Source organism: Hippopotamus amphibius, chromosome 5 (assembly GCF_030028045.1).
Source record: "Hippopotamus amphibius kiboko isolate mHipAmp2 chromosome 5, mHipAmp2.hap2, whole genome shotgun sequence".
Classification (NCBI taxonomy): domain Eukaryota; kingdom Metazoa; phylum Chordata; class Mammalia; order Artiodactyla; family Hippopotamidae; genus Hippopotamus; species Hippopotamus amphibius.
Genome location: NC_080190.1, coordinates 94,215,277 through 94,235,074, shown reverse-complemented (window position 1 = coordinate 94,235,074; position 19,798 = coordinate 94,215,277). Strand labels below are relative to the sequence as shown.

Here is a 19,798-nt window from a genome sequence, read left to right as displayed (position 1 = left end):
AAATGGTTGTCGTGTCCACAGAGGTTCTGAGTAGGTCTTTAGTACCTTCTCTTAATGTAAATGCAGGCGCGATCACTGCACGTTTGAAGGAAGCTTCCAGTCGAAGGAAGATGTAAACCAACAGGAGAAAGGAACTCAGAGGGAACAGAGTCAACAAGGCAAGAGAAGGACGTCGAAGAGACTGTTCAGTACAGTTCCGGAGACAAGAGATGCTATCAAGTGCATGAAATGGAACAAGTAAGCGTTCTTGGAAATTAAATATACGAAAGCAAAATTAAAATACCTTCACTCAACGGTAGATGAGATTGCAGCTGTCTCCTAGAGAGTAGAGCAAAGGGACACAGAGATGGAGGATGGGAGGTGAGATGAGAACACTGGACCCGCAGCCTGAAGTGTGTGCTGTGCAGAGAGGCTTGTGTAAAGGGCGCATACAGCCCCCAGAGGGCCCGGAGCTGAGGAGAGGCCTTGTGGGGGTGAAGACAGGACCCCATATGCAGTTAGAGGAAAAATGTCTGCAAAACTTTGAGAGAATCAAACTCAAGTTTCCAATGAACATCATCATGTGTCAGCCATTCATTATAGCTGCAGAAATGCCGTGTATTAGCATTTGTTAATCTTGGCGAAATTGTTACGATTTTCTCTTCCTTTTTATTTGAACTGCCAAAAAATCCAACACAGCTATTATGCTTATCATCATTGCTGTTGGCATGTGCTTCTTGTCTAGTTTCTGGACGCGCTGGAGTTGTCTCAGAGTCCTGTGCTGTTGGAGCTGATGACAGACCTCCTTTGCCGGGAACAGCAGCATGTGATGGAAGAATTATTTCAGTCCACTTTCAGGAACGTTGCCAGAAAGTAAGTCACTCCTAGTCTGGGATTCCAGGAACCATATATGTTTTATTTCTGTGGAGAGATTATCATCTCTGTTCTAGAAAACGGTGAGTGCATTATTTCAGTAGATGCAGATAAATTTTTGACAAAATCCAACACTCCTTTACTCCTTTCTATAAAACTGACAAAAGCTCATCTATGAAAAAGCATCTACCAATAAAATATTTAACAGTGAAAGGCTGAATGTTTTCCTCCTGAGTTTGGGAACAAGGCAAGGATGTCTGTTCTGTTCTGTTCAGCGTGGTACTAGAGGTTCTAGCCATTGCAGTCAGGCAGGCAAAAGAAATAAAAAGCAGTCAGCTTGGAAAGAAAGAAGTAAAATAGCGTTTACTCACAGATGGCACAAGGCAGAAAATCCTAAAGATCTACAAGAAACTATTAGAACAGATAAACAATTATAGCAAGTTTGTCTGTTACAGGATCAGTATTCAGATGTCAGTGGTATTTCTATATATGAATAGAGAACATTTGACGCAATAATTATAAATGTAATACCATTCATAATAGCACTGAAAAGAATAAAATACTTGGGAATAAATTTAACAAAAGAAGCACAAGACTTGTACATAAAAAAATTACAACCTGTTGCTGAAGGAAATTGAAAAATTAAAGATGTCGATAAATGGAGAGAGATTCCATGCTCATGAAATGGAAGATTCAATATTGTTAACATGACAGTTCTATCTAAATTGATTGATTTAATGCAGTTCGTATCAAAATTCCAGCAAGCCTCATGTTTTGTGTATAGGAAGTGACTAGCAGTTGCTAATATTTACATGGAAATGCAAAATGCCCCTTAACAGCCAAAACAGTTTTGAAAAAGAGACAAAATTGGAGGGTTTTTCACATCCCAATTTTAAAACTTACTCTAATGCTACAGTTGTCTCTGAAAATTCGTTAATTTTTTTCTAGTTTTTTTTTTTGTTTTTTTTTTTTATAACTTTTAAAAATAAAACAGAAGTAAATTTCAGTCAGTTGCAGTCATTACTCTTTTCGGTGCCCAGATTGTTGCCTCTGTGGCGGTCTGTGCCTGGAGGCTGGTTCCCAGGTTCTAGGGCAGGTCTCCTTTCAGCTCTGATGCCTTTACCAGCAATTACCTCAGGATCACCATGACCTGGAGTCAGGCCGTTCCTCCAAAGACCCTTGCAAAATGGTATTTGGAGACCACAAGGCTGGGTGCTAGACTACTGGGTTAGTGCTACTGGGTTACAGTACTATTGCTGGTTATGGCTGCACTAGGAATAGCTTTGTTTGTTTTAAGGAAAAATATTATGATATTTCCCTTTCAATCTTAACATTATCTTTTTTTTTATTATTTAACTTCTTTTATTATTTTTCTTACATTGTAGGTCGTTTTTTCTGTTCAGTGTTGTTTTTAATAACATTCCACCAGTAGTTAATTGCTTTATCCTATAATACACATAAAATATTTTCAAAAATAACAATACCAGTATTATTACTAAGAATAATCATAGCTGGATGAAGTTAAAATTTTTAATCTTATTTACAATTTACTTAGAATATATTCTCTGAGTATATACAGTCAAATTTTGTGTTCCAAAATCACTTGAGTGTTTTTCAACATGCAGTTATTATACCAATTCGTTAGGTATGCTTTAGTTCGTTTTCAGATCTTAGAAGTTGTTTATCTTTTTTCTTTTGCCTTAATTTTCTTACTGAATATGTAAAAATATGTGCGTGATTTGAGCACTGAAAGTGCACAGGGCATTGTTGTCGGGACTCCCCGTCCCTGCTCCTCTCCTGACACCTTCTTTCCCTCACCTTCTTTTCTACATCGTGATTGCTGCAGGTCACTCCAAATCAGTGTGTAGAGATCTTCTGCTCCCTGCCCACCCCCCACCCCTCTTTTTTTAAAACACAACTGTGTAATTATTCACTGTGTGAAAGTCCCATAGTATTTTGAAGCAGCCCCTACTGACGGGCTTTTGGCCCGTCTTCTGGTGTTAAGAATAACAGCACAGTGAATAGCTCTGTGCACGTCATGTTGTATTTTGCCGGTGTGGCTGCGGAGTGGATTCCTAAATGTGCTTGAAGAGATAAACACATTTATAATTTTGCACCCCTTTGGGGGCTGTATTACCTGCACTCCTTCCGCAGTGCAGGAAAGTGTATTTCACCACAACCTTGCCAGTAGAGTGTGTTGTCAAACGTTTGGATTTTTCCAGTGTTGGTATGTGAGCAGGGCCTCTCAGTGTTGCTCCCAGTTGTGTTTCTGCATATATTCATATATGTAATGCTCATTTGCATTTATTTTTCAGTAAACCATCTGTTGACCCATTTTTTGCTCTTTTCCTTTTCCTCCTCCTTCCTTCAGCTTTCTCTAAGGGCTGTGCATCTCCACTGTGCTCAAAGCAGGGTGCTTCTTGAGAGAACTGAGACCTAGGACAGTGTCCAGATGAGTATTGCAGAGCCTGTGTAGATCTAGTGATGTCCTGCAACCTCAAATTTTTGTGACTGAATTACCTTCAAATCCAGTATTTTTGCTCTGAGTCGTATATAACTTCTGAGCATCGATTTTAGAGCTGGAAAGGATTTTAGTCCTAGGATCATTCAGGCCTAACCTCTTTATTTTTATAGGCAAGGAAACTATTCTTAATTTATAGGTTTATAGGCTGAATCATGTAGGTGATCAGTTATATACCATATTTCCCAGATGGGAAAACAAAGGGCCAGACTTCACTCTGCCCTGGAAGAAGGAATGGTGGTTCATCACTGAGGAGGAGGCTGGATTGTCTAACCAGGATTTGTGAGATTCAGGCTCTGGGATACGTGAGGGTTCCAGAGCCTTCTGGGTGTTTTGAACAAGACCATACTCGCAGGTAAATGAAAGAAGTTCTTCCCAACGCCTAAACTGGCAGAAAGATTTCTGGGGATACGTAAAATAACATGGCTTATTTACAAATGTTTCTTGTATTTCATGGTTTTTATATGTATATAATTTTATTTATTTATTTATTATTATTTTTTTTTTTAGTTATTTTTCTAATTCAAAATCATTGGCATTTACTGTGCTTGTGACGTAGTAAGCCGTCATGAAACGTTTGTTTAAAGCCTGAATGTTTATGTGACTTTCTTTTTTCCTTAGGAGTTCGTGTGTCACACAGTTAGGCCTTCTGGAAAGCGTGTACCAGATGTTCAGGAGGGGCGACCTGCTGCCCAGCGCCACCCTCCAAGCGACTGTGGATCGAGCTCTCCTCACTCTGCTGTGGCACTGTGGCTTGGATGCTTTGAGAGACTTCTTTAGCAGAATTGTGGTGGACGCCATCAATGTGTTGCAGTCCAGATTTATAAAGGTATCGTGACCTGTTACTAAACTGAACATTGATGAGAGTTCACAGATCTCCTTGGTCAGTGTCATGAAAAACTGCCGCATGTTCAGCAAGGGGCATCTGTAGCTCAGGGAGTGTCCCCTCTGGGTCCTCATCTCAGCCTGCAGGTGTGTGGTATCTGCATTAGTTTCCTGAGGCTGCTGTAACAAATGATCACAGATGTGGCTTAGCAGCTCATAGTTTTGGAGACCAGAAATCAGAAATTGTTTCCTAGGCTGCACTTGCTCCAGAGGCTCTGGGGAAGACACGCTCCTCGGTCTAGAGGCATCAGCATCCCTCGGTGTGTGGCCACGGTGCTCCTCCCTGTGCTTCTCTGGCTACCTGGCTTCCTCCTGCTGCTCCTCCTCTTCTTTTTTAAAAAATCCACTATTTTTCTTTTTTCAGTTGAACTATAGTTGACTTACAGTGTTGTTAGTTTTGGGTATACAGCAAAGTGAATCAGCTATACATGTATCTATTCTTTTTCAGATTCTTTTCCATTATAGGTTATTACTAAATACTGAATATAGTTCCCTGTGCTATACAGCAGGACCTTGTTTATCTATTTTATGTGTAGGAGTTTGTATCTGCTAATCCCAAACCCCTACCTTATCTGCCTCCCGGCCTTTGGCAACCACAAGTCTGTTCTCTGTGTCTGTGAGTCTGTTTCTGTTTTGTAAACAAGTTCATCTGTGTCATGTTTTATATTCCACATATAAGTGATATCGTATGATGTTTGTCTTTCTGTCTGACTGACTTAGTGTGATTATCTCCAGGTCCATCCATGTTGCTGCAAATGGCATGATTTCATTCTTTTTCATGGCTAACATGTACCACAGCTGTTTCCACTCCTCTTGTTGGTGGACGTTTTGGTGGTTTCCGGCCTCATCATTTATCTGATCTCTCTCTCTGCCGCCTGCCTGTAGATGTGATTGCATTTAGGGCCCACTTGTATAACCTTCTCAGGATCCTTCGCTTTGTTTCATCTGTCTCATGTCTTCTGGCATATAAGGGAACAGTCCTACGTTCTAGGCATGGGAATGTGGGTATCTTTTGGGGGCAATTATTTCTCCCCAAATGTTTCTCCTTGAAAAATACATTTATCTCCTTCCAACATCCCCCAAGGTCTAAACCCATTACAATGTCAACTTTTAAGTCCAAAATCTCATCTAAATATTATTAGCATCAAGTCCCAGATCTCATCATCTAAATCAGGTAAATCAGGTATGGGTGGGATTCTGGGTGTGACCTACCTTGGAGCCACACTCCGTTTGTGGACCCTGAGACTAGAAGACACAGTGGTGGGACAGGCATAGGATGGTAATCAGAGACATTCCTGTTCCAAACAGGAGAAGATGGAAGGAAGGCGTTTGTTTTCCACAGCAGTGGCCAAATCGGCCAGACAAATCTATTAGGTTTCCAGACCTGGGAATAGTGCTCTGTGGCCTGGTGCTCCGCCCTCCGGGGCCAAGCCTCCATCTTTGGAGTCATTCTCCTTCTTTCCTGAAGGTTAGCATCTGTTTGCAGCTGAGTAGTTTTGTCTGTTTGTTGCCTGTAGAATTTGGGGAGTACATCTTTTTTTCATTTCATTTTGTCTCTGTCCCTTTCCGTTCAAGCTGGTATAATGTTCTCAGGAACCTTGTGTGTCTCATGCATGTCTTGGAGATTCCCTCCGGGAGACAGGGGAGCCCGCAGAGGTGCTGCCCCCCCCCCCCCCCCAACGTGGCTTCTGTGGGGTGCTGAGCCACAGGCGTCGCTTCTTTAGCCACCCTCGGTCTTCTTGCCAGCACACTTTCCCAACAGCCGGTCGCCTAAAGTTAGCGTCATCTACAGTCTGGATGGGCTGAGGATTGCCCAAATCATCAAGTTCTGGTTCTTTTTGCTTAACAGTTCTTGTCTCAGTTTTTCGCACCTCACATTTTATTGTAAGCAGCGAAGGAGAAACCAGGCAGTACCTCCAACAGGTTTTCCTGGAAGTCTTCGCTCAGTATTCAGGTGCATTGCCTGCAAGTTCTGCTTTCTGCAGAGCCTCAGAACCCTGTTCAGCTAAGTTTTCTGCCACAGTGTAATGAGTGTCCTCTGTCCTCCGGTTTCCAAAAATCTGGTACGTCTATCCTTCTGAGACCTCACCAGCAACTACTTTAATGTGCATATTTCTACCAAAATTATGTTTATGATGATGGCAGCCCGAGACGATGTCGGCTTTCTCTGCACTCCCTTCTGAGTCCTCACCGCAGTGCCTTTCCTGTCGGTACTTCTAGCAGTAGTCTCTACAAGGCAGTCCAGGCTTTTTCTGTCATGCAGGGCAAACATTTTTTCCACCTCTGCCCCCTGTTCAATTCCGAAGCCCCTCACATATTCTTTTCATTTGTTGCAGTCGGCCCCCAACTCTTGCTACCAAAGTGTGTATTAGTTTCCTTAACCTGCTGTAATAAAGCTCCATAAGCTTGCTGGCCTGGAACCACAGAAACTTATGGTCTCACAGCTTTGGAGGCCAGAAGTCCCAAATGAGTTTCACCCCGCTGAATATAATACATCAATACTTATATCCACGTCTTGGCCCCTGGGCTGTCTCTTATTGAAGTGATTTTACATCTTTGTTAAAATTACTTTCAATGTAGAGGGCACTGAGTATTAATTTCGATTTCAATAAAATATTTTTCACATTTGATAGGACCGAAGATAATCTGTTGCTGTCTTTTCTTAGCTGAATGAATCTACCTTTGATACTCAAATCACCAAGAAGATGGGCTATTTCAAGATGCTCGATGTGATGTACTCTCGCCTCCCGAAGGATGATGTTCACTCTCAGGAATCCAGAATCAATCAAGTGTTCCAGGGCTCATGCGTCACAGAAGGAAACGAACTTACGAAGACACTTATTAAGTAAGGTTTTACTAAATTTCGGATTGTATTTAGTTTGTTACATTTATTTTATTTATTTAGGCTGTGTTGGGTCTTTATTGTTGCACACCAGGCTTTTTCCAGTTGCAGCGAGCAGGGGCTGCTCTTCGTTGTGGTGCACGGGCTCCTCAGTGTGGCGGCTTCTCTGGTTGCGGAGCACGGGCTCTAGGCGAGCTGGCTTCAGTAGTTGCGGCACATGGGCTCTCGTAGTTGTGGCGCTCGGGCTTCGTTGCTCCGGGGCATGTGGGTCTCCCCCGCCCAGGGATGGAACCCGTGTCCCTTGCGTTGGCAGGCGGACTCTTAACCCCCGCGCCACCGGAGGGGGGGGTGGGTGCTGCAGGGTTAGGGTTTGCGGTCGCACTGGGGGGCTGAGCCGGGGCAGGCGAGCGGGGGTCTGACGCGCGGCCGCCCACAGGCTGTGCCACGCCGCCTTCACGGAGAACATGGCGGGGGAGGCGCGGCTGCTGGAGCGCCGGCGGCTGTACCACTGCGCCGCCTACAACTGCGCTGTGGCGGTCGTCCGCTGCGTCTTCACAGAGCTCAGGTTCTACCAGGGCTTCCTGTTCAGCGAGAAGCTGGAGAAGGTAGGACCCCGCGGCCTGCGTGCTGCGTGCCTGTGCCCTCCAGCCCGCTCGGGGGCTGGGCCGGGGCGCCGGGGTGGGGCATCGGGGGCGGGGGCGGGGGCGGGTCGCGGCAGGAGTCAGCAGGTGACTCTCTGCGTCCACAGAACTTGCTAATTTTCGAGAACCTGATAGACCTGCGGCGCTGCTACGCGTTTCCCGTGGAAGTGGAGGTGAGCGGGCCTTTGCACGGTGTTTCCGAGGCACAGAGATGTGGCAAGCCGCACAGAGGAAAGAGCGTGCTGCGGAACATTGCCCCGCCGGCGCTCGAGTCTGCGTGACTGTGGCCGTGGGCGCTTTCCTACCCTGGGAGCGGAGACGCGCTCTCAGGCAACTGCGAGAGATTCGTCATGACTCGGGTTTTCCCTTCACTTGTAGAGGAGAGAAAATGCCAGTAAGGGGAGCTGTGAGGACACAGCCTCGTGGTGGTTTTCTGAATAAACACCTCTGGTCAGTGAGGTCGAGGTCCACCGCGCGCAGGGCTGGGCCCGGGGCCCTCGTGAGAGGCTGGCGGTTGCCGGCCCGGGAGCGGGAGTCTCGGGGAAGGTGCTCTGGCCGAGGAGCTCGGGGGAGGCCGGGCAGGGGGTGGGCAGAGCGCGGGGACAGCTGGCGTCTGGCCGCACCGCCGGCGAGCTCCACCCCATCTTAGTCTTTCTAGTGGCTCACAGGTTCGGGTAAGCTCTTCCTGCCTTGAGCCCTTTTGAGCAGGACTGGGAAGCTCTTTCTAGGCTTGTGTTGGGAGAACGACATAAAGACGTCAGATAGTAGACACACGGGTCTGCTAAGCACGCAGACACTGGCTGTGTGTCACTCATGAGCTTTCCCTTGCGGTACAGGGAGGTGAGGCTCGGAGTGCAGGGGGCGGGTCCCCAGGCCTGCGGCTGGAGGAGTGCAGCCCACGTGGGTCCAGAGCCAGAGGGGGCTGAGCTCCTGGCCCCTGGGTTGTGGGGGATTTTCAGTACTTTTAAATGTGGTTAAAGTTTTGCTTAAATGTTAGTAGTTGTGCTTTTTGCCAGATTGCTACTAAAATAGAAAATATGTGGCCAAGATTCTAAAAAGTTTTAAGCTGTCTGGTTTTGCCTAATAGGTTCCTGTGGAAAGAAAGAAGAGATATGATGAGATCAGGAGAGAAGCCAGGGAAGCAGCCAGCGGGGATTCAGGTGGGACATTCTCAAACCCATGGGAGAAATTCCAGCAGTTGGTGTCTGTTATATAAATAGACAGTATTTTAAATACCAGAACATTGAAATTGAATTTGAAAATTTTTATTTTCAAGTGGCAAATAGAGTTGTACTTTAAAGGAAATGCAGTTAGTTAAACTTTAATAGCACAGAAACATCTCAGAGTGGCCAGAGGGGTCTCAAACGTGGTGTGCTTTTTTAACAGATGCAGGATTGGCTTGCGTTTGTTTGCTCTTGGATTGTGTTTGTGTGTTACTTAGATACACTCAGAGCTCTGTGTTAAAGTACAGTCCTGCCCTCTGCGCTAGATCTCCTGTCAGCTCCCACCTCCCTGCTGCACCCCTGTCTGCTCTCTGCGCCCCAGGGCGTTTGCTGTGCCGTTCCTTCTCTCAAGCGGGACTCATCTTGGCCCCTGAGGTCAGCCTGGTCCGTGACACTTGGTTTAATGCCAACCTCTGAAGGAAGTTCTCTTAGCCTCTCTATTTAGAGTCAACCCCCTGTCTGTCCACATGCTCCTCATCTCAATTTTTGGCTTAATTTTTCTTCATAACTTTTTTTTCTTGAGAATAAAATTTGGACCAGTTTTCTAAGTTCCTTACATACTTTCAATTAGTTATTTTTCAGTAGCATCTCTTGCCACTGTTATGTTAGGCTTTATGGTAGAGTGTACATCATCTGAACTTTAAATGCAGGAAGTTCTGTTAGCATCATGTCCAAACACTGGATCTAGTTCGACTTAATGTCTTTGTTTGAGACAAACAGTAACTGCTCAGTGAGGACAGAGCACGAGGGGGTCCTCCATGCCCTTTCTGCTTTGTGGACACTGGTGGTAAGTGAGAACCACAGGCTTGGGGAACGCCTTCGGTGAAAGTGTCTGAAACCTAGGTGCGGCCTGAGCACAGAGAAGCTCATTTCTTGCTGTCGGAGTCCACGTGTGTCCTCCTCTCTCTCCTCCAGATGGCCCCCACTATATGTCTTCCCTGCCGTCTCTGGCGGACAGCAGCCTGAGCGAGGAGATAAGTCAGTTTGACTTTTCCACCGGCGTTCAGAGCTACTCGTACGGCTCCCAAGACCTGCAGGCCACCACTGGGTATTTCCGGAGACGGGTGAGTACAGAGTGCCTTCGGTGCTTGGGAGGGAAGGGGGGCCTCGGGTTAGGGGCCCCGCCTCCAGTCCTGGCGCCTGAACCACCCTGTTAGCTGGGCTGCTCCCGAGGGCGGCATCGGAACCGAACCGAGTGAGGTCCTCCCAAGAGAGTCGGCCCTTGTGGAGCAGGACCTCCCCACCCAAGGGTGGACGCTTGTGATGCGGGGGTGGGGGGGGGGTGGGGACTGGGTCTGACAGCTACTTCTGAAGGCCGAGTCCGCCTCTCTTCTGGGGTCCAGCAGCTCAGCGTGCCGTCCACATCTCACTCTGCAGTTTTTCCTGCACGACACACCATTTCCGCTGGTGCTTCTTTCAGAGAGAAGCCCCCTTGTTCCCCACCCCCACCCCGCCCTCTCTCTGCCTCCCTCCTGTCTCTGTGCAGGACTCTCAGAGCCTGTGTTCTGAGGTCTTTTTCATCACGTCTGCACCCCGACAGGGCTTCCTTCTCAGACCTTCCTCTGTGATGGTTCTGATTCTGTAGGTGGGCGGGCAACCCCCCGCATGTGTCCTTTCTCCCTCTTTCTTACTGGCCTTTATTTTGTGAAGCTATGAGCTGCCCTTGCACCTTGGAGCAGCGTCTGACTCAGGAGCAGCACGGGGACCCCTCACTCCCCTGCTGTTGGATGGGCCTGGCGTCCTCTGTAGCAGGGGACCCACGCTGCCTTGTGGTCTGTTTGCCCAGGGCTTCCTCGAGAGCAGCCCAGGAATGGGGGCAGGGCTGTGGCAGGGCAGTGCCGTGCTCTGCGGTGAAAAAGGCGCAGGCCTGTTGCCTGGGGAGACCCCCTGCTAGGGCCATGTGGGGTGTCATCCCTCACCTCTTCCACCCGGCCTGACACCCGCACTTCTTGCCGACTGGAGTCTGGCTGTCCCTGCTCGTCTGGTGTTGGCTGTTGGCTGGGTCACCGTCTCCTGCTGGCTGTCTGCTCGCTCGCTCACTCAGGGAGGTGACTCAGATGGTCCCAGGCTTGGCCAGTGGGCAGCGTGCCTTCCTGTGGCTCCCCAGGTCCCTGAGTGTCCTTGTATGCTTCACGCTCTCCCTGGTGGCGCAGAAGAGCTCCGCGTGGCCTCCTCCCCTGCCCAGCCCGCCTCGGTGGGTCCCCTCCACGGGGCCTGGTCCCCCATGCCCACCAGGCCTCGGGTGGCACACCTGCGTGTGGACCCACGCTTCCCAGCAGGAGCCTCTCCAGTTTCTCTGATGCGTGCTAACCCCCACCCCCCCATCTCCCCCCGGTGACTCCCTCTTTTGGGCCTTGGACTGCACTAGGCACCCACCCACCCCACCCCAGACCTGCCGGGCAGCGCCCCCCGTGGTCTCCTGAGGAGGGGGTCTTGTAGGGAGACCGCTGGTGTCTGAGGGTTTGCACCCCTGCGGTTCCTGGCCTCTGAGGCTCACCCTCTGCAGGCTTCTCCAGTTCACTGCTGAGCCTCCGGTTCGGCTGCACAGTCTGGGTTTGCGGGCGGCCTGCGCTGTGAGCGGCTTCCAGAGAAGTAGGGGCTCTGGCTGTCCTGTGCTGAGCAGATCTGGGTATGGCCGGCCGCACATGGCCACAAGCTCCCTTCCCGCCTCACCGCATGGCTTGCTGGGCACACCTGTCTCTCTTTGTGTCCCGTGACCCTGGTTGTGTGTCAGTTCCTGTTCGGTGTTGAGTGAGTCCTGCTGTCACTAACGTGGGATCCCACCACCTCTTGCTTCTGCCCCAGTTTGTAGACACATGGAGGTCGTGAGAGGGGTACACGTCCAGGACTGTCCATCTTGGGAGGTGACATTCTGGAGTAGTTCTGCTACTGGGGACAGACAGAATGGTGGGATTCACTGGGGCCATTTCTATTCCTCTTTCTGCTCGCTCCCCGCAAGCACTTAGGAGCCCCAGGCTGACCTAATTAGTTGTGCAAAACTGTCCTCTCAGTGTTTCTTTTCTTCTTTTTTTTTTTTTTAATTTTATTTATTTATTCATTATTTTTTTGGGGAGTACACCAAGTTCAATCATGTGTTTTTATACACATATCCCCATATCTCTCAGTGTTTCTTAAGATCTTCTTTCCTAGAAGTGACCTGTGCTAGGATGTACCCAGGTGACGTGTGTGTGTGAAGTATACTGTACGTGTATGTAAAACCACAGTTCAGCATCAGACTTGTGAAATGATTATTCTTGCTCTTTTTTTTTTAAATTAATTAATTTGTTTATATATTGGCTGTGTTGGGTCTTTGTTGCTGCACGTGGGCTTTCTCTAAGTGTGGAGAGCAGGGGCTACTCTTACGGTGCGAGGACTTCTCATTGCAGTAGGTTCTCGTTGTGGAGCACGGGCTCTAGGTGCATGGGCTTCAGTAGTTGTGGTGCACGGGCCCAGCAGTTCTTGCTTACGTGCTCTAGAGCACAGGCTCAGTAGTTGTGACTCACGACCTTAGTTGCTCCGCAGCATGTGGGATCTTCCCATCCCAGGGATCAAACCCGTGTCCCCTGCATTGACAGGCAGATTCTTAACCACTGTGCCACCAGGGAAGGCACCCTGCTCTTTTTTCTTAAAAAGGATCAAGAATATTTTATAAGTTTTGTTCTATTATTGATTAAATTTTGGGGTCATATTAAGGAGTTTACAAAGTTTTTCAGAGTACTGAGGAAAAAGGTAAACATTTATCCTATAATTATACTTCAGTAGCGCTACTTTTTACATAAAGTGGCAACTAAGAGTGACGGAGACTCTTGCTGTCAAGATGTAACGGGTTCTGGGGCCGCCGGGACACGTACACCTGAGGAGATCTTTGTGTTTGTATGAAGCAGCAGTGTCTGCGGTGACACCGCTCAGGTCGGAGTGTGACCCCAGAGGAGAGCCATGCGGATGGGGCCAGGGGCTCCTTCCCAAGAATACGAGGCGTCATGAGGTCCCGTCTGTGTGAGCCGCTTGAGGAGGAGGCAGCCGAGCGCTCTCGCTGAAGCAGCTCGTCCTGGGCCCTGCGGTTCCGGCGCCCCGCCTCACTGGCCTCTTCTTCCCCAGGAGCATCCAGACCCTGAGGTCCCAGGCGACGTGCTGGAGTTGGAGATGGACGAGCTGAATCAGCACGAGTGCATGGCCCGCATGGCGTCCCTGGTCCGGCACATGCAGAGGCTGCAGGCGGCCCTGCCGGGAGAGGAGGTCCGTCTCTCTCTAGTCTTCCTGGCTCTGCGTACCACCACACACCCTGTCACGTTGCGAACCAACTCTTAACCCTGAAGACTGACCCGAGTTCCATCTCAAACACACGTGATGTCTTGTCCCTTGCGTCCTGCTCTCTCACTGTTGTCTCCTAGTATCAGAATAGGAAGCTGCTTTACCCTACTTCTTTACTGAAGTAACTTTGAGTGTATTATTTCAGGGTTCGGTGCCGAGCCTTCCTCCTTGGATGAGATTTCTTCACGACAAACTAGGGAATCCATCGGTATCACTAAATATACGTCTCTTCTTAGCTAAGCTTGTTATTAATACAGAAGAAGTAAGTAATTTGCTATTTCTTTAAAAATTCCTTACAATTATATGCATCTACCTAAAAAAAAAAATCCACAATGAAGAAAGATGTAAAGGGTAAGAGCATGGTGTTATTCTTTGAAAAAATTCGCCATCCTGTTGTTTTGCCGAAAGCCTTACTTTTGGTTTCAAGGTTCTTAGGATTTGCTGGCAAAATAACCACTCTACACTCAGTTGAATAAGAATTTAGGGAGAGTTTATTGAATGAACAAAGATTACAGTACAGTAGAAAAAGAATAGTAAAGACAGAGGCTCATACGTCACCAGATTGGGGAAGCACCTACCTCCAGATCCAAGCAGCACTGGAAAGTCCCGGGTGACAGCAATCTGGAGCCCCAGTGGGGAGGGTCCCGGGCAGTGTGTCCCCTCCACGGGTGAGACGTCAGATTGGAGTTCTGGGGGCCCCTGCTTATAATTCCAGGTCACAAACTAATCAGTTTACGTGTAAAAATGCAGCTCTGGATTTCCTTTAGCAATGTTGTTGGTTTTGCCGTGTGAGTGACAAGATTCTCCAGACCCCCAGGGACGGGCCAGGTCCCCAGGGCGCAAGATATTCCAAGCCCCCTCCCTTTCTTACCGTAAGTGCCTTGTGACTTGCAGAGAGCAGTGGTTAGGTGTGTCAGCAGGCGTGCAGTGCAGGCAGGGTCATGGGGCGGTCAGAGGCCTGCTTCCGGTTCTGAGGCCTGAACAAGACTATGTGACTGACTTCCCCAACACCTGTGTTACTTGCTAAGCATCATTCTTTTATCATTTTCTTGTAAAATACATAAATTGATCTCTGTAGAGTTAGAAGTGACCTTTGTTATGAAGTACACGCGTTGGCAGTTTTCTTAGGGCTTCAGCCTTGGTTTACAGCAGCAGAGAACTTGGTGACAGGTTCCTGTTAACCCCTGCGTCCTTGCTGTGTGTATCCACTGGTCACGCGTGGCTCTGTTGCGGGCTCTGCTGTGGGCTCAGGGGCAGATGGGCTCTGCCTCTGGCAGTTGGGGCAGATTTTCAAGAGAGCCATGGGCTGAGCTGGGGGTGCAATGGGAGTTCACACACTGCACAGGAGGAGTGGTGTGTGCGTCCGTGGAGCGGGGCTGGGCAGAGGCAGGGGGAGCCACTGAAGGGGGCTGGGAGGAGGGCCTCCCAGGCAGCAGATGGCAAGGCCTCGAGGCTGCCGGATGGTGGAGAGGCCTGGCCTAGGGCTGCAGCAGGGCCCCTTCTCGGAGGCACACTTGGTTTCTAGCTCCTGGGGCTCAGACACCCGAAACCACAAGTATTTACTCTGGAGCCAGAAGCCCGAGACCAGGATGTTGGCTGATTGGCCCCTGCCAAGGCCTTTCCCAGCTGCTGTGGCCTTGGGCTTTTCTTGGCCTGTGGACAGTCTTCTCTCTCTCCAGCACCTGTCCTGTGTAAAAACTTCCCTTTTAATAAGGATGCTGTCAACTGGCTAAGGCCCACCCTAATGACTCTTCCAAGGACACATTCCTAAATAAGGTCACATTTACAGGTACTGGGAGTTAGGACCTCAGCATCTTTTTGGGGCTCACCGTTCAGCCCGTAACGTTTGGGGTCACACGTGGTTTCCAGCTCGTGCTCCTGCAAAGTACTGCCTTGGTGACGGGCAGAAAGGGGGCTGCTGAGCTGTGCACACACATGTAGCGTGAGGTGCCTCTGGAGTCACTGCCGGTGGCCCCGTGGCGTCGCACACATCCAGAGCTGGGAACAATGGGGCCATCGTCTCATGTGGCAAAGATGAGAGCTTGTGTTTACAGCTGTTGTTAGTTTGAGCCTGCAATTCATCCTTTTCTTACAGTTTAATAATATAGTAAAGACGTTTATATTTAAAATTTATAAATAAAGCAATAGACATACATGGAGAGCGTAAACTTTTTTTTACCCACGAGGTACATGATCAAAAAAGAGTTGAGCCCACACAGATTTAAGCTGTGAGAGTAGATGAGAAATCCCCAAGAAAACATTTGGAAAAAGAAGAAGGTGGCAGAGGGGAAGAAGGTTGATAGTCTGAGTTGCACTTTAGTCTGCAATTTCTGAACTCAATTAAATGGAATTTAGTACATGGAGATGCTTTGAACTTCAGAGATCTTGGGTGTGTGAAGTCTAATAGAATGATTTCTACAGCACAGGAAGGAATGAGAGAAGCATTAGCCACGTGCACCTAATTTTTATGTCCTCCTTTTTCATTTACCCTGTGCATTTGCATCCAGTAAAAGTAGGAACCTCCAGAGGTGCAGCTGCTCGGATGGGGTGAGGTTGGTGTATGCCTTCATTTTTCTCTCTCCGAGCATAGCTGTAGCAGATCAGTAGGAATCTGTTTCCATTAAACTGGGGCCCACGAGGAAAGACTTTAGCTGAGAATCTAGTTGAATTAAACAGCGTAGCTGTTGGCATATACATCTGTTTTGAATTTAGGTCAAGTCATAATATAGAATGATTTATGTTCCTGAACTCCCATCTTGGCGACTCAGAGCAGTTCTGTAACATCTGACCTTTGAACTCTCACCTAGGTCTTCCGGCCTCATGCAAAGCACTGGATCGGACCCCTGCTGCAGCTGGTGGTCTCTGAAAACAACGGTGGGGACGGGATCCACTACATGGTGGTTGAGATCGTGGCCACGGTTCTTTCTTGGACGGGAGTAGCCACTCCTGTGGTGAGAGCGGAGGCGTCTCTGGTTCCTGCCCGTGAGCAGCCCTGGGCCGGAGCCAGGCTCCTGTCTGTCTTTGGGATTCCCTCCTGGATGGCGCCCGGCTGTGCTGGGCTCGTCCAGGCGGCTTCGTGCTGCCTTAGTTGTCTTCTTGGGTCTGCTTTCGATAATTCCTCTGACCTTGCTTTAATTTTTAAGCTATCAGGTGTTTGTCCCATTTCACTTATTACTTTAGCTTGCTAGGAGCTTGGAAACTGATAATTGGTTTATTAAAGGTACGTGTAGAATAAATGTCTGTAGGCCCTGAATGTGAGGCTCTGAAAACTTCTGCTGTGACTGAGGCTGTGGTCTTTGGCGTGCGTCTTGCCCGCCTCCCTGTTCCCGGGGTGTGACGGTGGCCTGTGGTGGCCGAGGCTGGCACCGGCTGCCCTGGCATGGCCTGGTTCCGTGCGTTGAAGGGCATCAGCACTGACTGTGCAGAGCTCTCACGGGGGAATGGACGTCCTGGGACAGCCCTTGTTCAACGTAGTGTGCGTCCACAGAGCCATCATGTGTGTTTGTGTTGGGACGCACCTGTCTTGTTATGCAGCAAAGCAAGTCTAAGTTGGAGAGCCATTGGAAGAGGTGGATGCAGATGCAGACGTTCAGCTGGGCTAGGAGAGCTGAGCTGCTGGGGGTCAGGGTGACCAATGAGAGCAGCCGCTACTCATTGCGGTAGCCTGAGCCAGAGGCTGAAACCAGAGGAAGCGTATGTGCGTGTGTGTCCTGTTCTGTGCACCTCCTGGACCAGTGTGCTGGTCGAGGCTCAGGTGACCATTGCAGATCTGGGGGCCTTCTCACGGTGGAGGGAGGCCCAGTGTGAAGGCTCCAGCAGTTTGGTGGGACCCTGGGGTTGGGAGGAACACGGAGGAAGCTGTCTTCTGGATCCCCCTCCCTCTCGGTAGGGAGGTCTCAGCAGAGGCCCTAGAGAGGATGCAAAGTGTATGAGGGCTGCACCCTTGGGGGCAGAGCCCTGGCTGCCTCCCCACCTGCTGGGGGAGGCCCTCAGGTAAAGCCTTTGTGTTAGGATCACCTGTGGTCACCTCTGACAGTCACAGGTGGGTTTTAACCAGGAGCCAGACTCCTCAGTAGAGTGCCAGCTTTCTTTTATAAATGGTATTTTGGGTTGAAAAACGCTTTCTCAGAATGGACTGCTACATATTTACATATAATTTCCATACCTTTTTAGGGGGTCCCTAAAGATGAAGTGTTAGCAAATCGATTGCTTCATTTTCTAATGAAACATGTTTTTCATCACAAAAGAGCTGTGTTTCGACATAACCTCGAGATTATAAAGACCCTTGTTGAGTGCTGGAAGGGTTGTTTATCCATCCCTCACAGGTAGGTGTTACTAGGTGTTGCAGCATTATTTACACATCTTTCTCACGTAGCACTTGTGCCACGGGAGTTACTTGAAATGGTGGGAGGAAGAGTGTGATCTGAAGTGGAGCCTGTTGATAAGGCGTCGTGTTGCCGCCGATGAGTCGCAGCCTCAGCCTCCCTTACGCGAGCACCTCGGGCGGCCCTGGGCCCCAGGAGCCCGCTCGTCCCTCTGGGCATGCGGGGTGCGCCCTGCCCCTCACTGCCCAGCAGGGGTGATTCCTGTCAGCACAACCCGGGGCAAACCAGAACTGCTGAAAGGTTTTACTGTCAACTGAGGGGTAATTAGGGCAAATAGGCGGATTGTAAGAAACGTGTACTGCCTGTGTCCAAAGATAGAGTAACCTGGATGTGAACAGGGGGTGGGGGAAGGAAGAGTATTTCTTACCCTGAAAGTTAGCCTTAGAAAACTGTGTGTTTGTCTTCCTGCTTCTCATATACGACAAGTTACACTGTTCCTTTGTGCTCGTGTTTCAGGTTAATATTTGAAAAGTTTTCCAGTAAAGACCCTAATTCTAAAGACAATTCCATAGGAATCCAGCTACTAGGCATTGTGGTAGCCAATGGCTTGCCTCCCTATGACCCAAAATGTGGCATCGAAAGTGTAAAGTAAGGACGTTTTTCGCTTTGTTTCTTTTTTGGTTAAGTGTACCTGAATTGGATTGGAGACTGGAATATGGTTTAATTTTGATAAATTTCAGGACTAGAACCCATGTTAAAAATATTTCCACCTAAGTTAGGTAGTTGGGTTTAGAGGTCATTTGGGAGAAGAAATATGTTAGTGGAGTGAATGAGGAAAGTGAGTTTTTCAAAATTAGTGTAATTTTTTTCATGTAGTTTTCGCAGACAAGGTGTTAACTGTTTTTATTTTCTAAAGTGACATCTTTAGCTTTTATTCCTAAAAGCAGCCTGAGCTCTGGAGAGTGTCCACTGCAAGGTCATGACCACAAACAGGTGGCTGGGCCCTGCCGCCCTTCTCTGTGCTCTGCCGCAGCTGCAGCCCCAGCGCCTCGGCACCCACCAGCCGGGGGTGGGTAGTCCAGGTGGAGGGGTTCTAGCCACACAGGCCTGACTTCACAGAGAGGACCTGGGATCCACGCAGAGCCGGCTAATTGGTAGAGCTGGCGTCCACCGACGCTTCCCGTCTCTGTGAAAGTTCTCGCTCTCTCGGTCTTCGGGGGTCAGGCACTGGGGGCACCAGTCACCTGGCGTCAGGGTCAAGGGAAAGTGGGTGACTTTGGACAAGTGACTTTTCTGAGCTCACGACCTGCTGTCATGAGGCTAAGGAGAACCCCCACCCTCACCCGGAAATCACTGCACGTCCTCCACCTGTCCTATGGATGGCTTTAACAGGGTCAGAACTCAGGTCACAGCTGGTTTCAGTGCAGACCCTGCTGGCCGAGCTTCCGCGCGTCTGCACCTGGAGCTGTGTCTGCACCTGGAGCCATGCAGGTGGTCTGGGGCTTGTTCAGGTGTCACTCGCCTCGGTGGGCACAGGGAGTAAAGTTGTGATACGCTCCTGTCAGACAACACAGTGGGTGGCTTTATGCGTATTTACTTTCTGCATCTGTCATAGGTACTTCCAAGCTTTGGTCCATAACATGTCCTTAGTCAAATATAAAGAGGTGTACGCAGCAGCAGCAGAAGTTCTGGGACTTATTCTTCGATACCTTACTGGGAGAGAAAAGGTGAGTGCCGTGCACTTTTCCATAAATGCGTCTGTTTCAGTTTTGACTTGATGTGGCCCTTGGTACTTATATCCTCTAAACTAGGAAACCAAAGTGAGCATTCTGTGTTCTTACCACTTTATTCTCTTTTCTACTATATACAGTGCTCAGTGTTTTAAAAAGAAATGATTTTTTAAACTCTTGGAAACTGGCAAGCATGTAAAGGTAGTAACTTACTTCTTACTGTAAAAGTCAGGATATGAGTATTTAAGCAGCTCTCACTCCTCTGAACTTGGCCTCATGAGTCCCTTTTGGAGAAACTGTCCTTGCTATGGTTCGGGCGAAGTTAGACGGGGAAAGTCCTCCACTTGCAATTTTTGACGTAACGTGTCTGTTGAACAGGAGAGGGCTTCCCAGGGAAGGGCTCTGTGTCTGGGCCCTGCCCAGTATACACGACTGTAAGGAGGGCCTGGTTGCGTCTCTAAGCCTAGC

General features: G+C 48.9%; 1 protein-coding gene across 3 annotated transcripts in view; it reads left to right on the top strand.

Annotated features, from left to right (window-relative positions):
- PRKDC (protein kinase, DNA-activated, catalytic subunit) overlaps positions 1-19,798 on the top strand; it is a 141,565-nt gene that overhangs the window by 68,893 nt on the left and 52,874 nt on the right. For all 3 annotated transcript variants that reach the window (XM_057737521.1, XM_057737522.1, XM_057737523.1), the window contains exons 40-52: positions 725-852; positions 3,995-4,202; positions 6,925-7,103; positions 7,537-7,705; positions 7,849-7,914; positions 8,829-8,901; positions 9,880-10,028; positions 13,063-13,200; positions 13,421-13,537; positions 16,083-16,226; positions 17,449-17,600; positions 18,117-18,248; positions 19,216-19,327. In XM_057737521.1, the coding sequence (XP_057593504.1) occupies positions 725-852; positions 3,995-4,202; positions 6,925-7,103; positions 7,537-7,705; positions 7,849-7,914; positions 8,829-8,901; positions 9,880-10,028; positions 13,063-13,200; positions 13,421-13,537; positions 16,083-16,226; positions 17,449-17,600; positions 18,117-18,248; positions 19,216-19,327 (1,767 nt within the window). The remainder of the gene's footprint in view (positions 1-724; positions 853-3,994; positions 4,203-6,924; positions 7,104-7,536; positions 7,706-7,848; positions 7,915-8,828; positions 8,902-9,879; positions 10,029-13,062; positions 13,201-13,420; positions 13,538-16,082; positions 16,227-17,448; positions 17,601-18,116; positions 18,249-19,215; positions 19,328-19,798) is intronic.